Source organism: Sesamum indicum, linkage group LG3, assembly GCF_000512975.1.
Source record: "Sesamum indicum cultivar Zhongzhi No. 13 linkage group LG3, S_indicum_v1.0, whole genome shotgun sequence".
Taxonomy (NCBI): domain Eukaryota; kingdom Viridiplantae; phylum Streptophyta; class Magnoliopsida; order Lamiales; family Pedaliaceae; genus Sesamum; species Sesamum indicum.
Window position 1 is genome coordinate 8,783,928 of NC_026147.1, and position 21,731 is coordinate 8,805,658.

General features: G+C 34.4%; 3 protein-coding genes across 6 annotated transcripts; 1 reads left to right on the plus strand and 2 right to left on the minus strand.

The window, feature by feature from the left end:
- LOC105157741 (protein FLX-like 3) lies at nucleotides 60–8,376 on the minus strand. 4 transcript variants are annotated; one of them, XR_002286706.1, is made up of 6 exons: nucleotides 8,219–8,376; nucleotides 6,210–6,748; nucleotides 5,950–6,095; nucleotides 5,420–5,499; nucleotides 5,135–5,316; nucleotides 60–1,754 (listed from the first exon to the last, which is right to left on the minus strand). XR_002286706.1 is itself a non-coding variant. In XM_011074201.2 (5 exons), the coding sequence occupies exons 2-5, from the start codon at nucleotides 6,737–6,739 to the stop codon at nucleotides 5,233–5,235; spliced, it is 840 nt and encodes a 279-aa protein (XP_011072503.1). In that variant the 5' UTR covers nucleotides 6,740–6,748; nucleotides 8,219–8,376; the 3' UTR covers nucleotides 4,946–5,232. The 4 variants fall into 4 exon arrangements, 1 of the variants encoding a protein (XP_011072503.1); XR_847478.2 differs by having other exon boundaries at nucleotides 6,210–6,743; nucleotides 8,219–8,360; XR_002286707.1 differs by lacking the exon at nucleotides 8,219–8,376 and adding an exon at nucleotides 7,654–7,674.
- Nucleotides 9,180–12,713, plus strand: LOC105157842 (putative disease resistance protein RGA1). The gene has a single exon (XM_011074339.2). The coding sequence runs from the start codon at nucleotides 9,369–9,371 to the stop codon at nucleotides 12,180–12,182; it is 2,814 nt and encodes a 937-aa protein (XP_011072641.1). The 5' UTR covers nucleotides 9,180–9,368; the 3' UTR covers nucleotides 12,183–12,713.
- LOC105157742 (3-epi-6-deoxocathasterone 23-monooxygenase) lies at nucleotides 14,118–20,668 on the minus strand. Its single transcript, XM_011074202.2, has 8 exons — nucleotides 20,149–20,668; nucleotides 19,701–20,025; nucleotides 18,856–19,005; nucleotides 17,897–18,151; nucleotides 17,702–17,791; nucleotides 17,045–17,230; nucleotides 16,627–16,748; nucleotides 14,118–14,441 (listed from the first exon to the last, which is right to left on the minus strand). Exons 1-8 carry the CDS (start codon nucleotides 20,376–20,378, stop codon nucleotides 14,354–14,356), a joined length of 1,446 nt encoding a protein of 481 aa, XP_011072504.1. The 5' UTR covers nucleotides 20,379–20,668; the 3' UTR covers nucleotides 14,118–14,353.

Genomic DNA, 21,731 nt, shown 5'->3' on the forward strand with positions numbered 1-21,731 from the left:
TTCTCTACATTACCACAACGGTGCTTGAAGAGATAGCCAATCACGGTTCGCACAAGATATATAACAAAAAATCATGCTCATAGATACCAAGATAGTCATATTTTGCAACAAATAAACCATCATATTACATATCAATACATTCTTCAACATCCTAAACACTAGTAGCTACAGATCAAGCCGATTCCTTATATACAACTTTAAATGTATCAGCAAGACATGAATCCATAAAATCTTCGGAACTTTGTGAAGAACTAGTAATAGAAGTCTAAATCAAAAAATCGTATGCAACACAGTCAAGAACTACTAACTAAAAGTAGCTTCGAGCTATTAGTCCTTCTGAGACCACTGTATTTTTCTTTTGATAACAGCAAAAGAATAAAGATGCGGCTATACAAACACATGCAACCAATTCGGAGTTAGTCATAGGAGCAATCATAAAGAGATACAAACAAGCGAGTAAAGCTTTTGGGAGCGCAGAATAAATAGAATTGTAATAAGATGCAATTTGAAAATGGCTAAAATGGCTTTGGGGAGCAACAGGTGAAACACTAGTACCGCTTTCATTTATATTCGCTGATATAATCCAATTGATAAAACCAATTTCTACAGAATAAAGGAAGAAAAAACCCCTGAAAAATTTTGCATATTCATACAAGGTCACAAACACTCTCCTAGCCTAGATTCTATTCAATTACAAAATTTACCTTGGTCTTAAAGCAACTTGAGTTCCATTTGTTCTTATAATTAGAGTAGTAAAAGTTAAAATTAGGGATGATTACACCATCCTCCCCTAAGGTTTGGTGTAGTTACACGTAAATTCCCTGTGACTTGAGAAATTACACCTAGTACCTTTGATGTTTCCTTCTATCCAACAAATAGATCTATTTGTTAGTAAAATTCATATAATTGGCAGACATCAGCAAAAATATTAAATTAAAATTCATATTTATCCTAATTGACTTAAAGACTTGTTAAAGGTCAAAGAAAAATCTTCCTCGACCAAACTATTCTTAAAATATACCTCGTCACATGCATTAACAGTGAAGATGTTTGAAGGTAGTTTAGTTATAAAAGAATTATTTGACTTGTAATAAATCACTAATAAGTCCACTAAAACTAAATATAGATTTTTATTCAACACTTTTGCTAATATGAAAAAATAATTTGAATTTTAACTAACGTTTATATCTATCTGTTTGATGGAAACAAATGTTAGGGGTACTAGATGTAATTTCCCAAATCACGGAGTCTACGTGTAGTTACACTAGACCTCAGTGGAGGGGCGGTGTAATTATCATCATCATCATCATCATTACGTTATTATTATTGCTACTATCATTAGAAGTATTTACTCAGTTTTTGCTTTCAATTTACATTTTTTGGCCCCAAAATGCTTTGTCCAGTGAGATCAAAGTATGTTGGTAACATCTGAAAAGTCGCCCTACCAATTACCAGTTCGTCAGCTCGCCACAAACCAGAAGAAAAAATTATTTCATAGTACGTTCCAACAGGGTGACCAGGTGCCAGACAAAAAACCATGTCTGGACACTGATATTTAGTCCCAGTGAAAGTTTTCACAACCCACAGGCATCAATGTCTGAGTCTGTATGAACCTTCGTTCTGCAATAGTTTACTTAATTCCAGATCAAGAAAACAGAGTCCTGCACACTCTTTTGAAACAACATGGAGACAGAATACTTTACCTGATCCACTTACCTCATGCCCTGGGAGAATCAGTAAAAGCAGCTTCCCATCTGCAAAAGCGAAAAAGGGAAACATATATTAGAGAAATAGATAATTTGAAAACAAGAGCAGGAGGTGATATAGAAACATAACATGAAGAAGTTGTAACCAAAACAGTCATACGAAAACCTCAAACTATATAATTTAAACTTGAAGAATCTGTAGAACAGCTAACTGCAACCAATTTGACAATCCTACAGAACTTACTGTCAACTCAAGTACAAGCACCGTTGCATTAATGTGGCTGACGGAATAAAATTTCACCTGATCAGATCAAGAATCTTAGGGACCCCAGGCTTTGATTTCAATGAAATCTGGATTACACCCTGTCCATTCTAGGACAACTCTCAACTAACCATAGATGACCAGAGGCTTTTAGACTTAAAATCTCCATGATTTGCCTTCCCTTGGAATTTCAGGAGTATGTGAATATTTCATAAAGAAGATAGTTTTCACATGATTTGCCCTCAAATAAATAATCAATCCACAAAAATGTCTAAGAAGAAAGGAAACTGAACAGAAGCACTTCCCAGGGCCAACACTCCATAAGAGAAGTAGAGAACCATAAAAGATCAAGTCAAACAGCCAGTTCAAGTGATCAACCAACCAAAAAACTGATGATATCGAGTCCAGCCTAAATCGATGTTGAATTTCATCCCTAACTTAGTGCGCGTGCTTAGAATCAGTGCTAAATCCATTTGAAACGACTCTCTCCGTCAAACAATTATCATCCACTTTTTGAGATAGAAGTTCCGTAAATGAGCAATGCGACCACTTCATTAACCGTTTCTCAATTGAATGTGCTGAAACCTCTACTTCAACCATGCTGAGAAGTCCACCGGATGGTCAATTAGAAAACTAAAGATGTACCTACCTTTAAGGCAATCATTTAATTAGTGGGTGATGCAACATGGAATAACTATTTACTTACTGAGTTCAAAATCACAAGAAAAGGATGGCTATTTTCCTTCACCAACTCCTGTAGTAGATCAGTGACAGATATGTCCTATTAGAGGCAATCTTATAACCCCGAGTACAGCAGCATCCTCTGACTAAAACCATAAACCTCAACAGCAAATATTTCCTGGAGAACCTCAAACAGATGTTGACCGGACTCATATGTGTTAAACTATAACATATGAACTTTATATGCAACAAAGCTGCTGCCGCTAGTCTGTGTCCATAGGCAAGCAAATGTTTCTACTGATCATGTGCCTGATCTAAGAAAGGGGTTGCTTTAAGACAGATGTATTGCCTCTTACATATCTCTTCTTCTCAGCTTTCACTATGTCTATACCCAAATATACATTTTATACATAACAACAGCTGTTGCTAAGAACCAACCCCATTGATCAGCTCATTCCATTTCAAGACTGCTCATCTCGCTTCACTTCCTTCTGGCTTGTTGTCAATTGCAATGCTTCTAAAATGATCAGAAAGGAACTAGAAGACAGCATAATGTGGCCTTGACCACATCCAATTTATACCACTATCAAATATCTGAATTACATTCAGCATATTGATCAATGTTAAGCAAGAAACTGGACTAGATTAAAGAAACAGCTCAACATGCCTAGAGGCAGTTCCAGAACATGAGCAGGTAAGCGTATGCATGAGTGATTGGGGGAGGGCAGAGTCTGTATCTAAAAGCACCCGAACGTAAACAAAGACATATAAATTGCAAACCAGTTAGGAGAGACAATACCTAAAGAACTGGAGGAGCATACTTGCCTATGAAGTGGATTTGGCCTTCATCATACAGCAGCTCCACCACCATCCTTCTTTCCATTGTTCCAGGAACATGACGAAACATAGAGGAATTTGTTTACCGAAGGTTGGGAAATTACTTTACTATACAAAGTATCCTTGGGAATGCAGACATAGAAGCTTAAAGAAGTTTTCTCATTATACTGCAAGGAAACACTACAACCAAACTATGAACTGGTGAATTGGGTTGGTAACTTGGGATAATCTTCTTGATTATCCACATATAACTTCCACCCTTGCAGCTGTGACAGTTCTGATGATAGACAGATCTCAGATGGCCTCAGAAGGAGTGCAGCAAGATTTTTATTTCACCAAGAATCACAACAACACAACACAGACAAATACCATTCCCAGCTTGTCAAATGTCACTAAAACAACCATTTCTAGGTTATTCCTACCAGACATCTAAATGCCTGAGTATACCAACGTGACCTGACATGTAACTCGTGCAGAACAGCAGAAGATACTTCATTAGGCCAAACACATAAACCATTCAGAGTTTTCAGTTCCTGCAGCTTATCAGCAGCTCACTGAAATCATTACCTAAATAGCCACCTTATAAATTTTATCAGAGTAAAACATCCTCCTTTCAAGTAATATCTTCACCAACCCGATAGCAATCTCCAGACCAAAGAGGATACAACCTGTGAGTCAAAACTCAACTCGGATAAAAAACAGGAACATTAAAGGCTACCAATCTTCCAGTACATCTCCACTCTTTAACCCATCACTTAAAGGAGGTAAAAGTTCATTTCCACAGAAAAGTTGAGGCCATAGTTAATGCTATATTAGTAAAGAGATGCCCTTAGTGATGCTGAGACATGTCCCTTTGGCCCAAATAAGACAACGTCCAAGCATTACAATAATAAGAATACAAATAGAGCACAGCAGATCCTCAAAACTTAAATAGAAATTTGAGCTCTAGACAGATCATCTAGATCAGAGAATATAAGGGAATGATGTCCTAGCTTTAAGAAGATACCCAACATCAAAAAACATTAAGCAACTTTTGCATCCTAATTCAAGAAACTTTTCCCCATTGACACAGACAAGAGAGCTATTGAACTCTTGTATGCATCACATAATCCGAAGATGAGACTTCAGACAACTCACAATGAACTGAACTTGGAGAATGAAGTTTTCAAACTTCCAGTCAGAAACTAATTAGAGCTTTATAGTGCTGACCATAATCACTAGGAAAGAGGAGGCAAATCAGATTCTGTGAAACATCTTTCACAGCACTCCCTCCAACAAGGGGAAGTGAACAACTCCTCGCACAAAAAAACTAACCCCATCATGCTCAATTATCAATCCACTGAGAACAATGCCACAATGAAACTCCACCAGGTGGATTCCATCCTAAAGATCTAATTGAAAACCCAACACCAGCTCCAGGAATTATTTGGAGTACAGAAAAAGCAAAATAAAAACATTGAACCAATAGGACGGTAAAGTTAGTATAAAAGATGTAGTAAAGAAAGCATTAAATATGCTATAAAGTCATGATTATACCAAAAGGAAGAAAAAGCAATAACACAAGTTAAGACAGAAGCCTTACTCTCCTATACAGGTATTTAAGGAGGATAAGAAGTATAAGGATTAAACTACAAGGTATAATACGCACGAAATCATAGTCTCCTGCCCGTTACTCTATTGGGCAGCAGATTAAACAAGAATTGCAATGTGCGCTCCTACGAGGTTTAGTGCATATCGATCCACAGCTCAACGACGACTCATCCGCGGTTTTTCATGGCCTCCCCAAGGAGCAGAACTTGAACCATATGAAGGCCCCTTGTCTACAGCACCCTGGAAAGTAATTTAATGAAGTCAACATAATAACTCCACTTAATACCATGGTCTGACCAACACACTGCATATGTCTGAAGTTTCTGGATATTAGCATCCATACCTGACGAATGCCATATCCATCACCATAAGGAGCAGGAAAACCAACATCAGGATTGCTGAACGACATCCCATAGGGACCACCTAGTAATGAAATAATACGGGTCAAAACAATAAAGAAGCAATCATAATCGCACTAATTATGGAGCCCAAATTAGAGAGAATAACAAATAAATTCAGCAAAAGAGTAAGTAATATAATCTAAACTTATTTTTGGAGAAATATATATCAATCTAAAAACAATGATTGAAGGACAAATGCCAGAACCTACAGGGCAAAAGCTAGACTTATCTTCACTTGTAGGAACTAACAACTAGAAAGAACTAAGATGTGATGCACCCTTCTCAGTACCAAACTGCAGATATGGACCACAATTTAATTTGATAAGTAATTAAAAAACAGCACTAATGCACGCTCACACTTCCATATATTGATATGAGAATAGAAAAGAAAAGAATAAGAAAACAGATCAAGAATTTCTTTATTTCGACTTCAAGGCATTTTTACAAGATGGAGAACAAAACAAGAACTTACCTGCATTCCATGCTCTAGCACCAGAATTTGCAAGCTCAGAACGAAGCTTTTCAACTTCACGAGCCATGCTTACCAGGTTCTTCTCCATTACCTGTCTCTGTTCCATCAGCTCAATGCTTGCATTCTTTTCATAGTCAATGGCATTTCTGGAAGTCATACAATATTAGCTTAACAGATCAGCAGATCTAGTCGTGGCCATATAAGCTACTATTGTAGAATTTTCACAGTGCACAAATTTATAGAAAAACAGAAAGGACAACCTAGCCCGCAACAATTCCTGATGCAGCCCATCAATCTCGGTCCTTAAAACAGGAATTTGCTGGTTCTCAGCCCGCAACTTCGCAAGGTCTTGGGAGAGGGTCTGAAACTGCCCAGATAGATCCTGCCTAATGGCATTCAGTCTCTGAATCTCAGCATGAAGTTGTGCGGCCTCATTTTTAAGAGGCTCAATCGCACGAAGGTCAGCCTCCAGCTTCAGGCCCCTTTCAATAAGCTCCCTAGTTTGGAGCTCTTGCTCAGCACGCATATCAGCAATGGCAAGATTCATCCTACGCAACTCTTCCTTTGCAGCGGTTAGCTCTCGCTCCAAAGCAATTCGATCCTCAACCAGTCTCCGGTTGTCACCCAGAAGCCTGCGAAGCTCAACATGTCGGATTTCAAGTTCTTCCTCTAATATAGCAGGATGCGGAGGCATTGGATGGGCCAGAGGACCTCGAGGAACAGGACCCTCCAATGGATAGCCGCGCCGGTGATCAAATGCTTCACGAGGAACCCGATTTCTTCCGGCCATCTTACTAAACTGAAAAGAAGAATTAAATAATTAAAAGACTGAACAGTAAAAAACCATCTATAAGGAAAAGTTGCTGGCAGCATGTTATCGACTTCATTTGTAATGAATTCTACTACAGCAGTGCATTCAATGCTGAGATTAAAAACTTTTTGCTCACAAAAATGACAGGTCAATACTTATTTTGACAAAAAAGAAGTTATTCGCCCACGTACAAACAGAGCTGTCAAATTGGGGTTGGCTGAATTAATTGCAGCGTAGCTAAGCGTACGTCAGCTTGTCCTCATAGTGGGGGAAATATCACATAGTTTTCTTGCAACTATAGTAAATCTTTGCCACAAGTAGATCCAAGCAGTTAAAAAACTGTATCTGCAATCGTTTATGAAAGACAATCGACCCACAAAATTCCACCCCACAATGTGCTTGGATATAGTGCACAAAAGAACACACGAAACGTGTCATATAGGATTCCTTTACATCTTTGACTTTCCAAATGGCATCAGAATAATAGAATAGCGCACAATAGTTTACAAGTGTCAAGTTAATTGAACACCAAACTATCGTGCACTTGGCAAGTTGAGCATCTGCATGCATGTAGCTAGCAACCATTTTATTTATTTGAGAGCACACTAATGGTCACAAAAGCTCATCTAATTAATTCACAATCTCTAACCAAAAAATGGGAAACAGTGAAGCTTTCAAGATGAACCTATTAAATAATTTCTTCCAATTTGGTACTGCTACAAAAAAAGGTTGGATTAATTCAATTGTGTCAAAACAAACATAAGCATCAAATACCATAGTGACATTAATAATCCATCCCTCTGCATGATACAGGGACATAAATAGTAAAATTCCCGAAACGTAACGTACTGGCATGTGCCTTTAATTAAAAAAATGCAATAGATCCAACTCACCTAACAGAATTCAATTTCCCTAGATGGATACTGAAAATCTGCACGGATCGAAACTGAAAACAATCCAAATAAAGAAACACATGCAAAGAACATGAATATATCAACTACATATCTCAAGTAAGAAGTACTCATAAACTCTCAACAACTTAAAATCACAATCGTGGAACCACAAAATCAATTTAAAAGTCGCCCACCCCAAAGTACAGCTGAATTACCAGGGAAACAATAACTTATACAAGGAATTCTGAAGTTTCCATCACAACACAAAATTAACAGGAAAATGTACATACACCGTGATCTCAATAACATCATACGCCAATCAAATTAAAAAACAAAAAACAAAAAGAAAAAAAAAACAGTTACATGAATTTTACAACTCTAACATTTTTTCCAGGCAAAAGTAAAAATAAACTTAAAACACGATTCAGCTGAAACCTTAGCTCATTCATGAAAAAAAGAAGACAAAAACAAACGGGGAATCATACACTTCCACTTCTATAACGCGAATTCTAACCACAAAAAATTGAAAATTGAACCGATAGCAATTTTCAATTGAATTCCATACCTTTACCAGGAGAAAGAAGATGTAATGTGCTAACAGCGGACTAGTCCGAAATGAAAACAAACTGAGCGATAGGGTTTGAAAAAAATCACAGAGCAAATGAAACAAATATTTACGTTAACCAAGACGACGCCGTACCCTTGTCTCGGTAGCGTGTTTGCTTTCATGGATATTACAAATATCTCCCAAAAGTTTCAGCAACATATATATCATTAAAAAAAAAAACAAAGTTAATTCATTCTTCTCTCATTTTTCCTCAAAAATATATGAGTTATTTTTTAGATTCGTCAAAAAAAGAAAAATAATGACAATGGTAAATATAAAAAGAGGAAGTATATTTAGGGTAATGATAATATTAAAATACACTTTTTTCAAATGCATTTATTTTATTTTATTATTCTCATTCGACAAGTACGATAACTTGCACTATTTTTTAGTTGGTCAAATGCGTAGAATAATTGATTTATAAATTTACTAGTTTACAATATTTACTACTAGCACGATGACCTTTGCCCTGGGCATGGTGACCATCTCTACCCTAAAAATATACGTAAAAGTATAATTCATAATTCAAAATGGTAATTCAATCAATTCATACAAAAATAGATGAAAAACCTAACATAATAGACTTCTTGTCACACGTTAAAATTAAAGGTAGTATTTGTAATTTCTCAAATACCACAGAGTATTTATAATTATGTTAAATTTCAACAAAGATGATTGTAATTTTCCCTTATTCCCATCACATTAATTCCTTCCCTGTCCCCATCAACGTGAACTTTAGGGTCTTTAGTAGAATGAAACTTGATTGAATTGAAGTAAATTATATGTAGTGAGTGGATCATCACTTGTTACCTAACTTTAGAAGAAAAATAATTGATTACATAATAAGATTCTCAAGGTTAATTATAATATTAGGTGGTATGTGACTAATTAAAAAAAGAGATTGTAATGGACGTATGTGCCTCTGAAGACTTGTGCAGTGGATAGGAAGATGCAGCGAAGGCCATTGCTATAATTCAAAGAAATTACAGTGCCAACTGTTAGCTGTTGACTCCCAATCCATCAGAGAGAATACTTACAACAAAGAGTTTCCAGTTCCTGCAATTGCTCTAATATTATCTAAGACATTCAGAAGCAACTGATCAAAAACATGGCAGATGTTGTGGTTACCATTGCGTTGGAGCGGTTGGCTGATGTTATTCAGAGACAGATTCAAGAAAAGGTGAATTTGGTGAGAGGAGTGAGGAAAGAAGTTGATTATCTGTCCTCTAAGTTGAACACAATCAGGAATGTGTTGGAAGATGCAGAAAGGAGAAGGTACAAGGACAAGACAATCCAAAGCTGGCTGAACAAGCTGGAAGACGTGTCTTATGATATAGACGACGTGCTGGACGAATGGAACTTTGCTGCTCTCAAGCTTCGGATTGAAGGGTCTGAGGATTCTACTTCACCGAGGATGAAGGTATGTCCTTTTATGCCATCTTCTTGTTTGTGTTTGAATAAAGTTGCAACACGTCGAGATATTGCCAAGAAGATAAAGGGATTGAAAGAACGGCTGAATGTGATTTTGAATGAGAAAGATGAATTTAGTTTCATCGTTAATCAGCCTGTCAATGCTCAAGAACCAACTAGAGATAGATCTACTTCTTTAGTTGATTTGTCGGACATACATGGGCGAGGAAATGATAGAGATGTTCTTGTAAGCAAACTCATGCTTGAAGTTGCTGGCAAGCAATCAGGTCCTGATGTTATTTCAATAGTTGGGGCAGGGGGGATTGGGAAGACGACTCTTGCTCAACTCATATATAATGATGATCGTCTTGTAAGTTGTTTCGAGTTAAGAATTTGGGTTTGTATTTCCGATGTTTTTGATGGGATTAGAATTGCTAAAGCAATTCTTGAGAGTGTGACAGGGAGATCAGCAGAGCTCAATGAATTGAGTGCACTGCTAAATTGTTTAAAGAACTCTATCTCGGGGAAAAAGTTTCTTCTTGTCCTGGATGATATATGGACAGAAGACTATAGCAAATGGGAGCCCTTTAAAAACTCTCTTAACTGCGGTAACCCTGGAAGTAAAATTTTGGTGACAACAAGAAGCGAAAGAGTTGCAAGAGTGATGCGCACCACTGAGACATATCACTTAGGCCAATTATCTGATGAAGATTGTTGGTTGTTAATGAAACGTCTAGCACTTTTTGGGAGGAATGAAGAGAACTATGAGGAATTACAAAGGATCGGTCAGAAAATAGCTGAGAAATGCAAGGGCTTGCCGCTTGTCGCAAAGGTCTTGGGAAGCCTTTTGCGTTTGAAAGATACCGCGGAAGAGTGGGAGAATATCTTAGACAACGAAATATGGCAATTAGAAGAAGCAGAAGTCGACCTTTTTCCTCATTTGTTTTTGAGTTATAACGAGTTGTCCCCAACAATGAAGCAGTGCTTCTCATATTGCGCCATCTTTCCCAAGGATTGGAGGATTGATGTGAAGAAATTGATAAGAATGTGGATGGCTCTAGGCTATTTGGGCTCACCCGGAAGCACGACTGACTTGGAACTTAAAGGAAAAGAGTACTTTAATAATTTGAGAATGCGCTCTTTCTTTCAAGACTTTGAGGAATATGGTGACATCGTTTATTGCAAAATGCATGATGTAGTGCACGATTTTGCTCAATTTCTCAGGAAGAACAAAGGTCACAACCGGACGGATAACAAACTAGACGCAAGGACAAATTCTTCACTAGTCACCCAAGTGAAGGTATATCGTAGCTTATTTTGTCAAAAAGAGGTTCCTTGTGAACTATTTGATTTTGCAACACACGTAAGGGTCTTGAGTTTATGCGGATGCAAGCTGCACGATATTCCAAGAGGCATAGACGACTTGATTCACTTGAGGTACTTAGACCTGAGTGATAGTCACGGGCTGACAGCACAAGTTTTCCGGAGTATCTGCCAGTTATATAACTTGCAAATTCTTGATTTGCACTTATGCGGGTTGAAAGAGATACCAAGGGAAATTGGGAATCTTATTAACTTGAGGTACTTAGATCTAAGTGATAACCAGTTGAAAACAGAACTTCCTCAAACCATAAGTCAGTTACATAACTTGCAAACTCTTTGTTTGACCAATTGCAACTTGAAAGAAATACCAACAGGTATTGGGGATTTGATTGGCTTGAGGAACTTGAATTTGAGAAATAACAAGCTGAAAGAAATACCAAGGGAAATTGGGAATTTGATTGAGTTGAGAAACTTAGACATGAGTAATAACGAGCTGAAAGAAATACCAAGGGAAATTGGGAATTTGATTCGCTTGAGAAACCTCAACTTGAGATCGAACAAAGACATAAAAGAGTTGCCGGAAACTATGTGCAATTTGTGTGATCTACAAAACTTGAATCTTGTAGAGTGTGAACGTTTCTCCAGGCTTCCAGAAGGGATTGAAGGGCTTGTAAGCCTAAGACACCTCCACTATTCCGACAGTTCAATTCTCTATCGGATTCCTCAAGGTTTGGAGAAACTAACAGGCCTTCAGACACTGAGGGTGTTGTATGCCGGAAGAGATTGGAGCAAACTGGGATACTTGAAGGAGTTGGACCAACTTAGTGGATATCTGAGGCTGATAATCAGTCTTGATGACAGAGAAGACGTGGACGACGCCCGAAAGTCAAAACTGATGAACAAGATACAGATTGAGGAGCTGGAAATCGTGTTCACTGATGCAATGGGGAGAACAGAAGAAGATGAGTTGCTAAGGAACGAGGCATTGGAGGCCCTGCAGCCGCCTCCAAACTTGCGTCGTTTGATGATCAGTTGCTACGAGGGGACAAAGTTCCCAGGCTGGATCAACTCATCTTTCAACCATCTAACAAGTCTTCAAATCAGCGCAAACAATTACATCTCAAGCTGCCTTGTCTGGGGAAGCTGCCAAATCTGCAATACCTTTACGTGTTGGGAATGGAAAGGCTGAAGTCAGTGGGCAGGGAGTTCCTGGGAATAGCTGGGAATGCCTATGGTTCAATGCCTATGCGGGGCGTGGCGGTCAGCTTCCCGAAGCTGGAGATACTGATGTTCATGAAATGTTCGCAGTGGGAAGAATGGGAAGACATAGAAGACGGCAGCACCACCATGTCGATAATGCCGTGTCTCCGGATTTTGAAGATCACACGATGCGGGCTAACCGAGCTACCCCATCGGCTCCTCCGTAAGGCATCATCGCTCCAGTATTTGACAATCTACCGATCTTTCCACCTATTGGAACGTTATGGGGAGAACGGTTCTGGCCATGAATCGCTCTCCCATATTCCGCATGTTTCAGTGTGGTACTAGCAGTAGCATGTGAAGAAGACACTTTCCAGTACCTTCTATTCCTTAGTTTCTTTTTATCTGATCTAACAAATAAAGTTTCATCAAGATATATATTATATTCAAAACACGGGTAAATTACTATCAATTTTTTTTAAAATTTGTTATAATTGTTAATAATTTCTCTTTGTGTGAAAAATGAAACATTTGAGATTCCATGAATAAATTTGAAATCATAGGTTCGAGTTTCATTAAATATATGTATATTTATCTCATTTTAATATGCATTTATCGCAATGGGTATTTATTGCATTTAATGTGAATTTATTATAAGGATAATTAACTCCTCTTTCCTGAGATTTGGTGTAATTACACGTAGACCCTTATGATTTGAGAAAATTACATCTATTACCCTTGAAGTTTGTTTCCGACTAACAAATTCATCGAATTTACGTATATTAATAAAAAAATAAAAAAATTATATTTACCCCGAATGACTATTACTAACTTATTGCAGGTCAAATAAATATTTTTATAACCAAATTATCTCCATATATCTTCACATGTTAATGCATATGAAGAGATATATCTTCACCGTTATAAGGGTAGCTTAGTACGAAAACATTGTTTAACATACAATAAGTCAATCGAGGCTATATATCAATTTTCAGTCAGTTTTCCTGTTAATATCAGTAAATTTAGTGAATTTTGACTAACGGAATGACAATTTTTTTAGAGGGAAGCAAACCTCAAAAGTGCTAAATGTAATTTTCCAAACTATAGAAGGTCTACGTGTTACACCAAACCTCGGGAAAAGAGAGTATAATTATCCTTTTATTTTAATATCAATTTATTGAGAGAATTAGACTGAAACATAGTGGTCGGCTTATAATACATGATGTAGAATTTTAATATATTGATGGACAATTAGTTTTGATTAATGTTGGACAAATTTGATGAGTGAGACTGAGGCGTGGTAGGTAGTGTGAGAGCTCTCAAACCCAACCCAACTCAACTAAGCAATTTCCAGAGTATTTGTGAATGCAATGACAGTGGACCAGACCCCTAACTTGGGCTTAAATGCCCAATACAAAACTATTTTTATTTTTTAATTTTTTGTCAAAATAGAAATTTTTAAATTGTCCGTTTATTTGCTTGGTTGTATGAACACTTATGTCCCAACTTCCAACCATACTCTATCTAAGGTTTTTAACTAGAACAGCTCAATATATCTCAAGATTTTATAATTTTTTTTTATGTCCATCTTCATATTATACCATTTTTTTACTATACATATATTCTTACATCATAAACATAGTTACATAATTCAACTCTATTACATTAATTAGCTGCTTCTACCGTTGATTCAAAATTCAAACACAACGTCAAGAAAAACACACATAAAGGTGAATTAATACATTTGATTTTTGACATTTTTTCCCAACTCTTACTCCCAAAATGTCGCAAGTGGAAGGCAATAAAGCAGCTAATATTCCATCATCATCATGCATGCACATATATATAGATATGCCCACTTCCCCCCGGCCCACTTATTCTATTAATTAATAAAATAATAATTTTACAAAAACAAACTACTATATATATATTATGTGTGTGTGTCTCTCTCTATATATATTATTGAATAATAATAATAATAAATAAATAAAAATTAGAGATGGATGAGGACAAAGATATGTCTGTCAGTGTTCAAGTTCAAACTGCACACCACACGTGTGCAGTGTCTTGTCTGGTTCTTGAGATGAGTGTAATTTGTCTTCTACTCAATTTTCTTTTTAATTTCTTCAAATTTGGGGGTTTGTTGGAGATGAGGTGTATCTATCTTCTCCTTCTCACCCACACTGGCATTCTTCCCTTCATTCTCACTGTGGGAAAATGGATAATCGAATCATCCTCCGCTTCCCATCTGTAAATATAAACAACAAATAAAATATATACACACATCATGTATATATATACACTATTAATCGAGAAACACTCAATACACGTATATAATTTAAAATAGGGTAATTACTTATAATAAATTTTTCTAAAATTTGTCATTATTATAATTACTCCGTTCTTGTTTGAAAATTTACAAATACCTATTGACTGCCCATTATAGGAGGTGTTAATTTAAGAAAGTATCTGTAAATTTTCGAACAATTAGTTGGTATGTGTAATTATGATAACCCTAAAAAAAAACCCTTCTAATTACCTTTTAAAATAAACCAATATCTATGTATTTGATAGTAATAATGTATTTGTGATAGAAAAGCAAAAATAAAATATATACTTTTCTATATATATATATAAATATTCATAAAATAAAAATTAATAGAACTTAGATGTTGGTAGATTTTATCTTCTAAGTGAAATTACATTTATAGGTCTAAGGGATATATATTGATTTAATATTATTAATGTAGTTAATTAATTAATATTTATATTTAACTATTTTGAACAATATAAAGAAAAGTAGTATGCAACAAAGAAAAGAAGGCAGGCAACATGGATATAATGATTATAAGGGGATTAATTTATTAGAATATTTATTTATAGTTTCTAATTTGATTTTTAATATGAAATTATTAATTTATTTAATTAATAAAAATTGGGTAGATGTAACTTTTTCATATCAGCATTAATTAAAATTTTGACTTTTAGGAGGCAAGATTATTCAATTAAACATCATACCCATGGCCCTATTATTGGATGTCACAGATGAAGACAAGTTCCAATAATTTGGACAATATAAAGATGGTATTTTAGATGGATTTGCATAGTCAAAATTCCAATAAAATGCGTCTATGATTGATGGATTTGACAAATGATTAATTTGACAAATGTTAAATTAGGACAGATTTATTATGAATTTTCATTAAATATATACTCTTTTATAAATAATTTATCGTCAATCTGAATCAAGAAAAGTACCACAAATTTACTAAATTCGATGCACGCGGCATGTGTTTCTCAAAAAATAATAGTTGAAAAATTAAGAATATTAAAATGAAAGTACAAGCTGAAGTAAATAATTAATTTGAGATGTTCCAAAAAATCCAAATTAATTTTGGAAGAGGAGTTAATTATAAATTACGATATGACATAAATTTACTAATTAAAATCTGACGAAAGAACTAAAAATAAATATTTCTAATTCATGAAATATTTGATAAAAAATTTATAATTAATATATTAATACTTAAATTACAGGACGAAAAATGCAATTTTATCTTAATACATAATTTTAAACATGGATTTTCACATGTGGTGCTTTTTTTGTCTTTTTTCTTGGTGATGAATCAATCACTTCAACTTTTTAACTTAGTGAGGAGGCCCCTACCCTCCCTCATTAATTCAAAATTCTAACTTTTTACTGAGTGAATTATTACCCTATACTGAGTGATGTGGCACTATCATAACCGTCTAATATGGAATATTCAATTTAACTATCATTTTCTATTTTTTGCTTGTTAAAAAATTATGCCTCTCGAAGCTCTTATTTCGGACTTATTTAAGAGGTTCGAGATGACTTTTGTATCCATTTACTATGTTCTTTGTACAGAATTATAATTATGCCACGTCAACAGTGTGATCTATATTGTGATTTTACAGTTCTATATATCATGACCCTTCAGTGTGGAACATTTCCTACTTTTTCTCTGTCAACCAGCAAATTTTACATCCTTAATAAAGCCCTTAATTTCGACTTATCTATGGAGGTAACTTTTGCTTACATCTGCTGCTTTCTTACCAGAAAATCATGATTGTGCCACATCAACAGTGAGATCTACATTATGATTTCATGGGAACATAACAAACTGACCAATTCAACTGTTGCGCGTGACCAATGATGTCGCATTTTTTCAAATCATGTGCTTCAAGACCCATAATTCGAACTTACGTAAAAAAAAAAAAAAATGAAATCAAAATATTTTGATATAAAAAACTTATGACAAGCCAAGAAATTACGAACCCTAATTATTACTCAAAATAATTTAAGAGGGCCTTTTAAATTTACTAAGTAAGAAACCAATAATGCACAAAAAACATCCAAATTTAGTCCAAAACAAACAGAAAAAGAGAGTGAAAAAAGTAGTTGTTCTTACCTGAATTGAGTAACAAAATGATGGAGGAAAATAGAAGCCTCCAGCCTTGCCAAATCAAGCCCTGGGCAGAGCCTTTGCCCACCTCCAAATGGGGTGAAATTGCAATTACTGATTTCCTTATCCTGTCATGCATATGTATATGTCACAATTCAGTTGCAAGCCAAAATCCAATTTCCCAAAGTTGAACACAAGAAAATAGGGCAAAAATAAAGAAGTCATCTTTTCTTCCTGAAAATTTTTATCCAAATTAAGTTTGACCAAACTAAGCTAATTATAATATGATACACTTGTCATATGATTGATCACTTTTCTTTGAGTTGTATATACACCAACTGCACTGCAAATGTATTACACTTGCTATATAATTAATTCAAATCCAAACCAAACTCAATCTGGATTAAAATTTTCCGCTACTTACTTGCCATCTCCATGGATTGAATTGATAGGGGAAGTCATAGAGTTTGTCATCCAAGTGAACTGATCTGAAATATGCAAGAACACACCATCCCTTTGGGATCAAATGTCCCTTTATTTCCACATCTTTCACTGCTTTTCTCATCACCCCTATTATTATGTTACCCATCCTTAGAGTTTCCGTAATCACCTGTGCCACCACAAAAATGTTTATATTTATATTATCATATACATATTGAAGACTTAATTGCATTTTTTATCCTGTAATTATAGTTATTTGGCACTTCAGTCCTTAATTTGCTATAGTTGTATAATGGTTCTTCATTTTTTTTTCAAAAAAACAAATGTCATCTTATAACAAATTGGCTGAAATTAATTTTCAAAATTGACCAGAACTATGATGTCACTTTCCGATCCATTTTATCCCAAATTGCGTAAATAAAAAAAAAAGATAAAAGACCAATTTGCAATCTTGACAAGTTATAGGATTAAAATGTCAAAAACATATAACTACAGCACTAAAATACAATTAAACTCAGATTAAATATATAAATAACTTATGAATTTTTGAGAATGGGGGTGTGATGTAAAAAGGAAGTAAATTTAATTTTGATTTAATTTATCATGATAAAATTAGGGATTAATTAATTAAAAAACTTACAGTTTGTGTAAAGCCCAAGGATAAGTAATCATTCCAAGATAATGGCTCTCCAAGTTTCTCCTTAAGCCTCTTCAATTGAAGGTTCTCTTCCTGTGTCATGAACCAATATTGAGCATAAGAATGTAAATTATGTGTAGAAATGTACCGTTAATTGTATATTGAGCATAAGAGTGTAAATTATGTTTAGAAATGTACCGTTAATTGTTTGAGAGCAGCAGGAGAATCAGACAGGTATTTGATTGCAAGAGTGATGAGTAGAGGCACTGAATCTTCCCCAGGAATCATTAAATCAATCAAATTTTCAGCAATTAAATCATCACTCAGTTCTTCGCTTGTGTCTTTCACCAATACATCTGCCACATCCTTTGCTGCATCACTACTGCAAATAACGTTGCTCTCCCTTTTTGCTTGGATGATTCCATCAATCAGCTTTACCATTTTCTTTTTTGCCTAAAAAGAATAATCAATTATTAAAAATATTAAGATATTAGTATTAAATAATTCCACTCATTAACAATTTAAATTTTTAGATGAATTGATCATTTAATATGACAAAAGTCGAACCAAATAAAAGGTTTTGGGTTTGAATAATCTCATTACTCCATTTATAACATATAGGTTTCACGTGCAGAGTCTGTAAGTGAAGGGACATGTGTTAAAATATTAATATTAAACGATTCTCTTTTCTAACAATTATTTTTTTTTAAAAATTATTGAAACTACCCCTGGTAGTCTTTTCTGTCGTCAATGAAAATTTAAAAATACCCCTGTTAATTTGGTCGCACTTTAATATAATTTTTCAAGAATCCTTAGGGAGTGTTTCTGTAGTTACCTAAAAATATAGAGGTATCAAAATATTATTTATGAGAATGAGTAATATGGCCCATTATATTTTTTTAATATATTTCTACTGATTTTTAATTTATGTTTAACTTTATTTATTTATTTTTAATTCAATCTCTATATAAAATTATACATTTTAATAATTAAAATATTAAAAGAATTGGTTAGTAGATTATAAATTTAAAATATTATATTTTTTAATCAAATTAAATTTAAAACATACATATTAATTAATTATATGACGAGTACATATACCAATTTTTAATTTTAGGTTAATCGAAAATTTTCAAAAATATTATTAAAAAAAATACCTGTAATGATCGGTAAAGCTGAGTGCCAGGAAAATTGAATGGTAAAGACATAAGGCCCGCAATAAATTGTTGAAAATGTTTCTTTAGCAGTTCCATTTCATCACCACCATCCAAACTAATCAATGCTTTGACCAGCACTTGGAACGCAATCTGAAAACAATTACGACCCAAATTGCAATTAATTATTAATTAACACTAGATTAAAAACAAATTAATGTGCAATTAATTTCAAAATAATATATATATATATATATATGTGTGCAGTAGCAGACATAATTATTGTTAAGGTTCTTATCTTTTCAGACAACAATTAACATAATTAGTTCATCCAAAAGTTACTCATGTGAAAAGAAATTAAACACCAATGCATGAGTTAGGTGGTAATAATCTTGAAACTCAACTACGACCTGCACTAATCATTCAAACGTCAGAAAGTAACACCCACTTTCCACTCTGTGTGTGTGTAGTAATCATATTGCAAGCATAAAAAATCTCACACCCCTGGCCCCGTCTAATTCTGAATCGAATTTTCTGTTGTAAAATTTATTTTATTTTTTATATTATTTAATATATATATGTCGTGTCATTAGGAAGAAATTACTATTGGTTATGAATATTTCAAAGTTGTGATAAATAATTATTATTAATTACAAGTAGATAAAAAATTTAATTTATTCACCATAAAAATTATTTTTGCCGTGGTTATGAGCATGGGTTTTATTCATTACGAATGTACTAACTACAATCTCAGAAACTATGGCCAACAAACTTGTAAAATGATTTCTTAACAAAATTCAAGAAAAGAGACACACACAAACAGAAACAAAAACGCGTGTTTTGCTTACATGTTTTGCTTCATCCTGAATGTAGACAGGAGAATGTTGAGACCATTTGGCCATGGATTCCATTACATACTTGCGCATGTCTGTTGTAACCTGGGATCTCAATGTTGGAGACTTGAGAAAACTGCCAATCAAGCCATGAATTCTCCTCTGCAGGCTGCCATTGATGATCAGAATGGAGGATTTCCCCATCAACTCCATGAGGGATTTTGGGTAAGATGGCACAAACGTTTTTGCATCACTCTGCAGAATGATCCTGCTCACTTCTGCATCAGTCGACACTATTGTCGCACTTCCAAACAAATGCGACTTAAAAACCTTCCCATACCTAATTATTATAATTAACACCACAAAAACAAATTAATTAATAAATAGACAATAAGTGAAAAATAGACAACATATATATATATATATATAAGTGTGTGTAGTGTGTGTGAAATGTTAGACTGACATGCGGCGTCGTTTGTCCATGAAGGTCTCAGGCCTGTCGGAATAAGCACAAGAGATGAAGTGAAGGGTTTCTCCGACAAAGGGCCTGATTCCAAGACTGCCCAGAGGGAGTCTTGATGATGATCGTCTGCTGCTGTAATTCCGACCACTTTTTCTGAGTTTCTTGCACACAAACAAGCACAGGATCGCTGCTGCTGTCATCAACAAACTTCCAACAATCATAATTTCCATTTCTTTCCTATCTCTTCTCTTTTTCTGCTTTCCCTTTTTGTGGGTTTCTCTCACTCCCCTTGTGTGTGTGTGTGTGTGTATGCCCCCGTGTGTCTGTCTATATATATATATATATATATATATATATAAGTATATGTATTGTTGACTAATAATTATTCGTTGACAGCATATAAGTTGCTATTACGATGAGAAAAATGTATTTGCATGCGTGTGTGTGTGTGTGTGTGTTAAGGAAGACAGAGAATAAGTTAAGGAAATGAATTTGTATATGTATATATATATATATATAGATATGAGTGAAGAGTGGCATATAGTGCCGGGAGATGGAGAGTGTGAACTTTTGTTTGAAGATATGTGATGTGTTGTGTGTGGGGATTTGTACCCTCTCCATCCATCACATCCCTTTGCTTCATTCATATATAAACAAGCTTCCTACAAACCCACTTAATTTCATTAATCTCACTATTATAATATATTAGATCATGCATTTTTTATTAATTACTAAAATTAGGCACTTCCCTCTCACTAATTAAATTCAGAATCTCTGATTGATCCTAAGGATTTTAATTCTTTTAGGTTTTATTTTTATGTAATTACAAAGTTATTCATAATATAATACTTACATAAACACGCGTCTCGTGAGTGGCTTGTAAGGTCCAATGAATTTTTTTTCTAGTGAAAAATATTTTCAAAATAAAATTATGAAACTCGAACGATAGAGTACTGACTGTGGTGCGAGCCACATCAAATAGTGGATTCTTGTCGTATATATTTTATTGATTTTAGAGTGATTTTCTTCACATGTATAATTAATTTTTTTCTGATCGATTAGAAGAAAAAAATGATTTAGCCGCCTCCAAAAGTTGAAGAAAATAATATAAAAAAGTACTTAAGAGGTAATTAATTAACGTGATCACAATCAAAGAAAGGGATAATTACATGTAATTAAATAGGTTTTAAATGTGCAATTCCACTTAAATAAATAAAAGATTGATTTACAATTAAAACTAATTAACATTAGCCCTTATATAAATTTTACTTGAAAAATTTGTGAAATTTCTTGCACACTCATAATAGTAATATATATATTTATATATAACTAATTAAATATGATAATATAATTTGATTCGATCAAATCAGTATTTTAAATAAAAATATATATTTTCCACAAATAAATTTGATCTTGAAAAGTAAATAAAAGCAATGTTTGAATGTCTTAAAAGGAAAATAAAACTTTTCACTTTGAATACATAGATTATAAAGTTATGCAATTAAAACATTTAATTACCAAAAAGGATTGGAATGATGAAAGGTTTTTAACAAATATAAAAGCGGGGGGGGGGGGGGGACTTG

Coding starts and splice junctions, on each gene's coding strand:
- LOC105157842 (XM_011074339.2), top strand. CDS start 9,369: ATGGCAGATGTTGTGGTTACCATTGCGTTGGAGCGGTTGGCTGATGTT.
- LOC105157741 (XM_011074201.2), bottom strand. CDS start 6,739: ATGGCCGGAAGAAATCGGGTTCCTCGTGAAGCATTTGATCACCGGCGC. Junction 5,500..5,949: donor TGCTAGAGCATGGAATGCAG/GTAAGTTCTTGT, acceptor TTTCATTACTAG/GTGGTCCCTATGGGATGTCG. Junction 5,317..5,419: donor ATGGATATGGCATTCGTCAG/GTATGGATGCTA, acceptor ATTACTTTCCAG/GGTGCTGTAGACAAGGGGCC.
- LOC105157742 (XM_011074202.2), bottom strand. CDS start 20,378: ATGGAAATTATGATTGTTGGAAGTTTGTTGATGACAGCAGCAGCGATC. Junction 17,792..17,896: donor CTGCTCTCAAACAATTAACG/GTACATTTCTAA, acceptor TTCATGACACAG/GAAGAGAACCTTCAATTGAA. Junction 16,749..17,044: donor TCAATCCATGGAGATGGCAA/GTAAGTAGCGGA, acceptor TATGCATGACAG/GATAAGGAAATCAGTAATTG.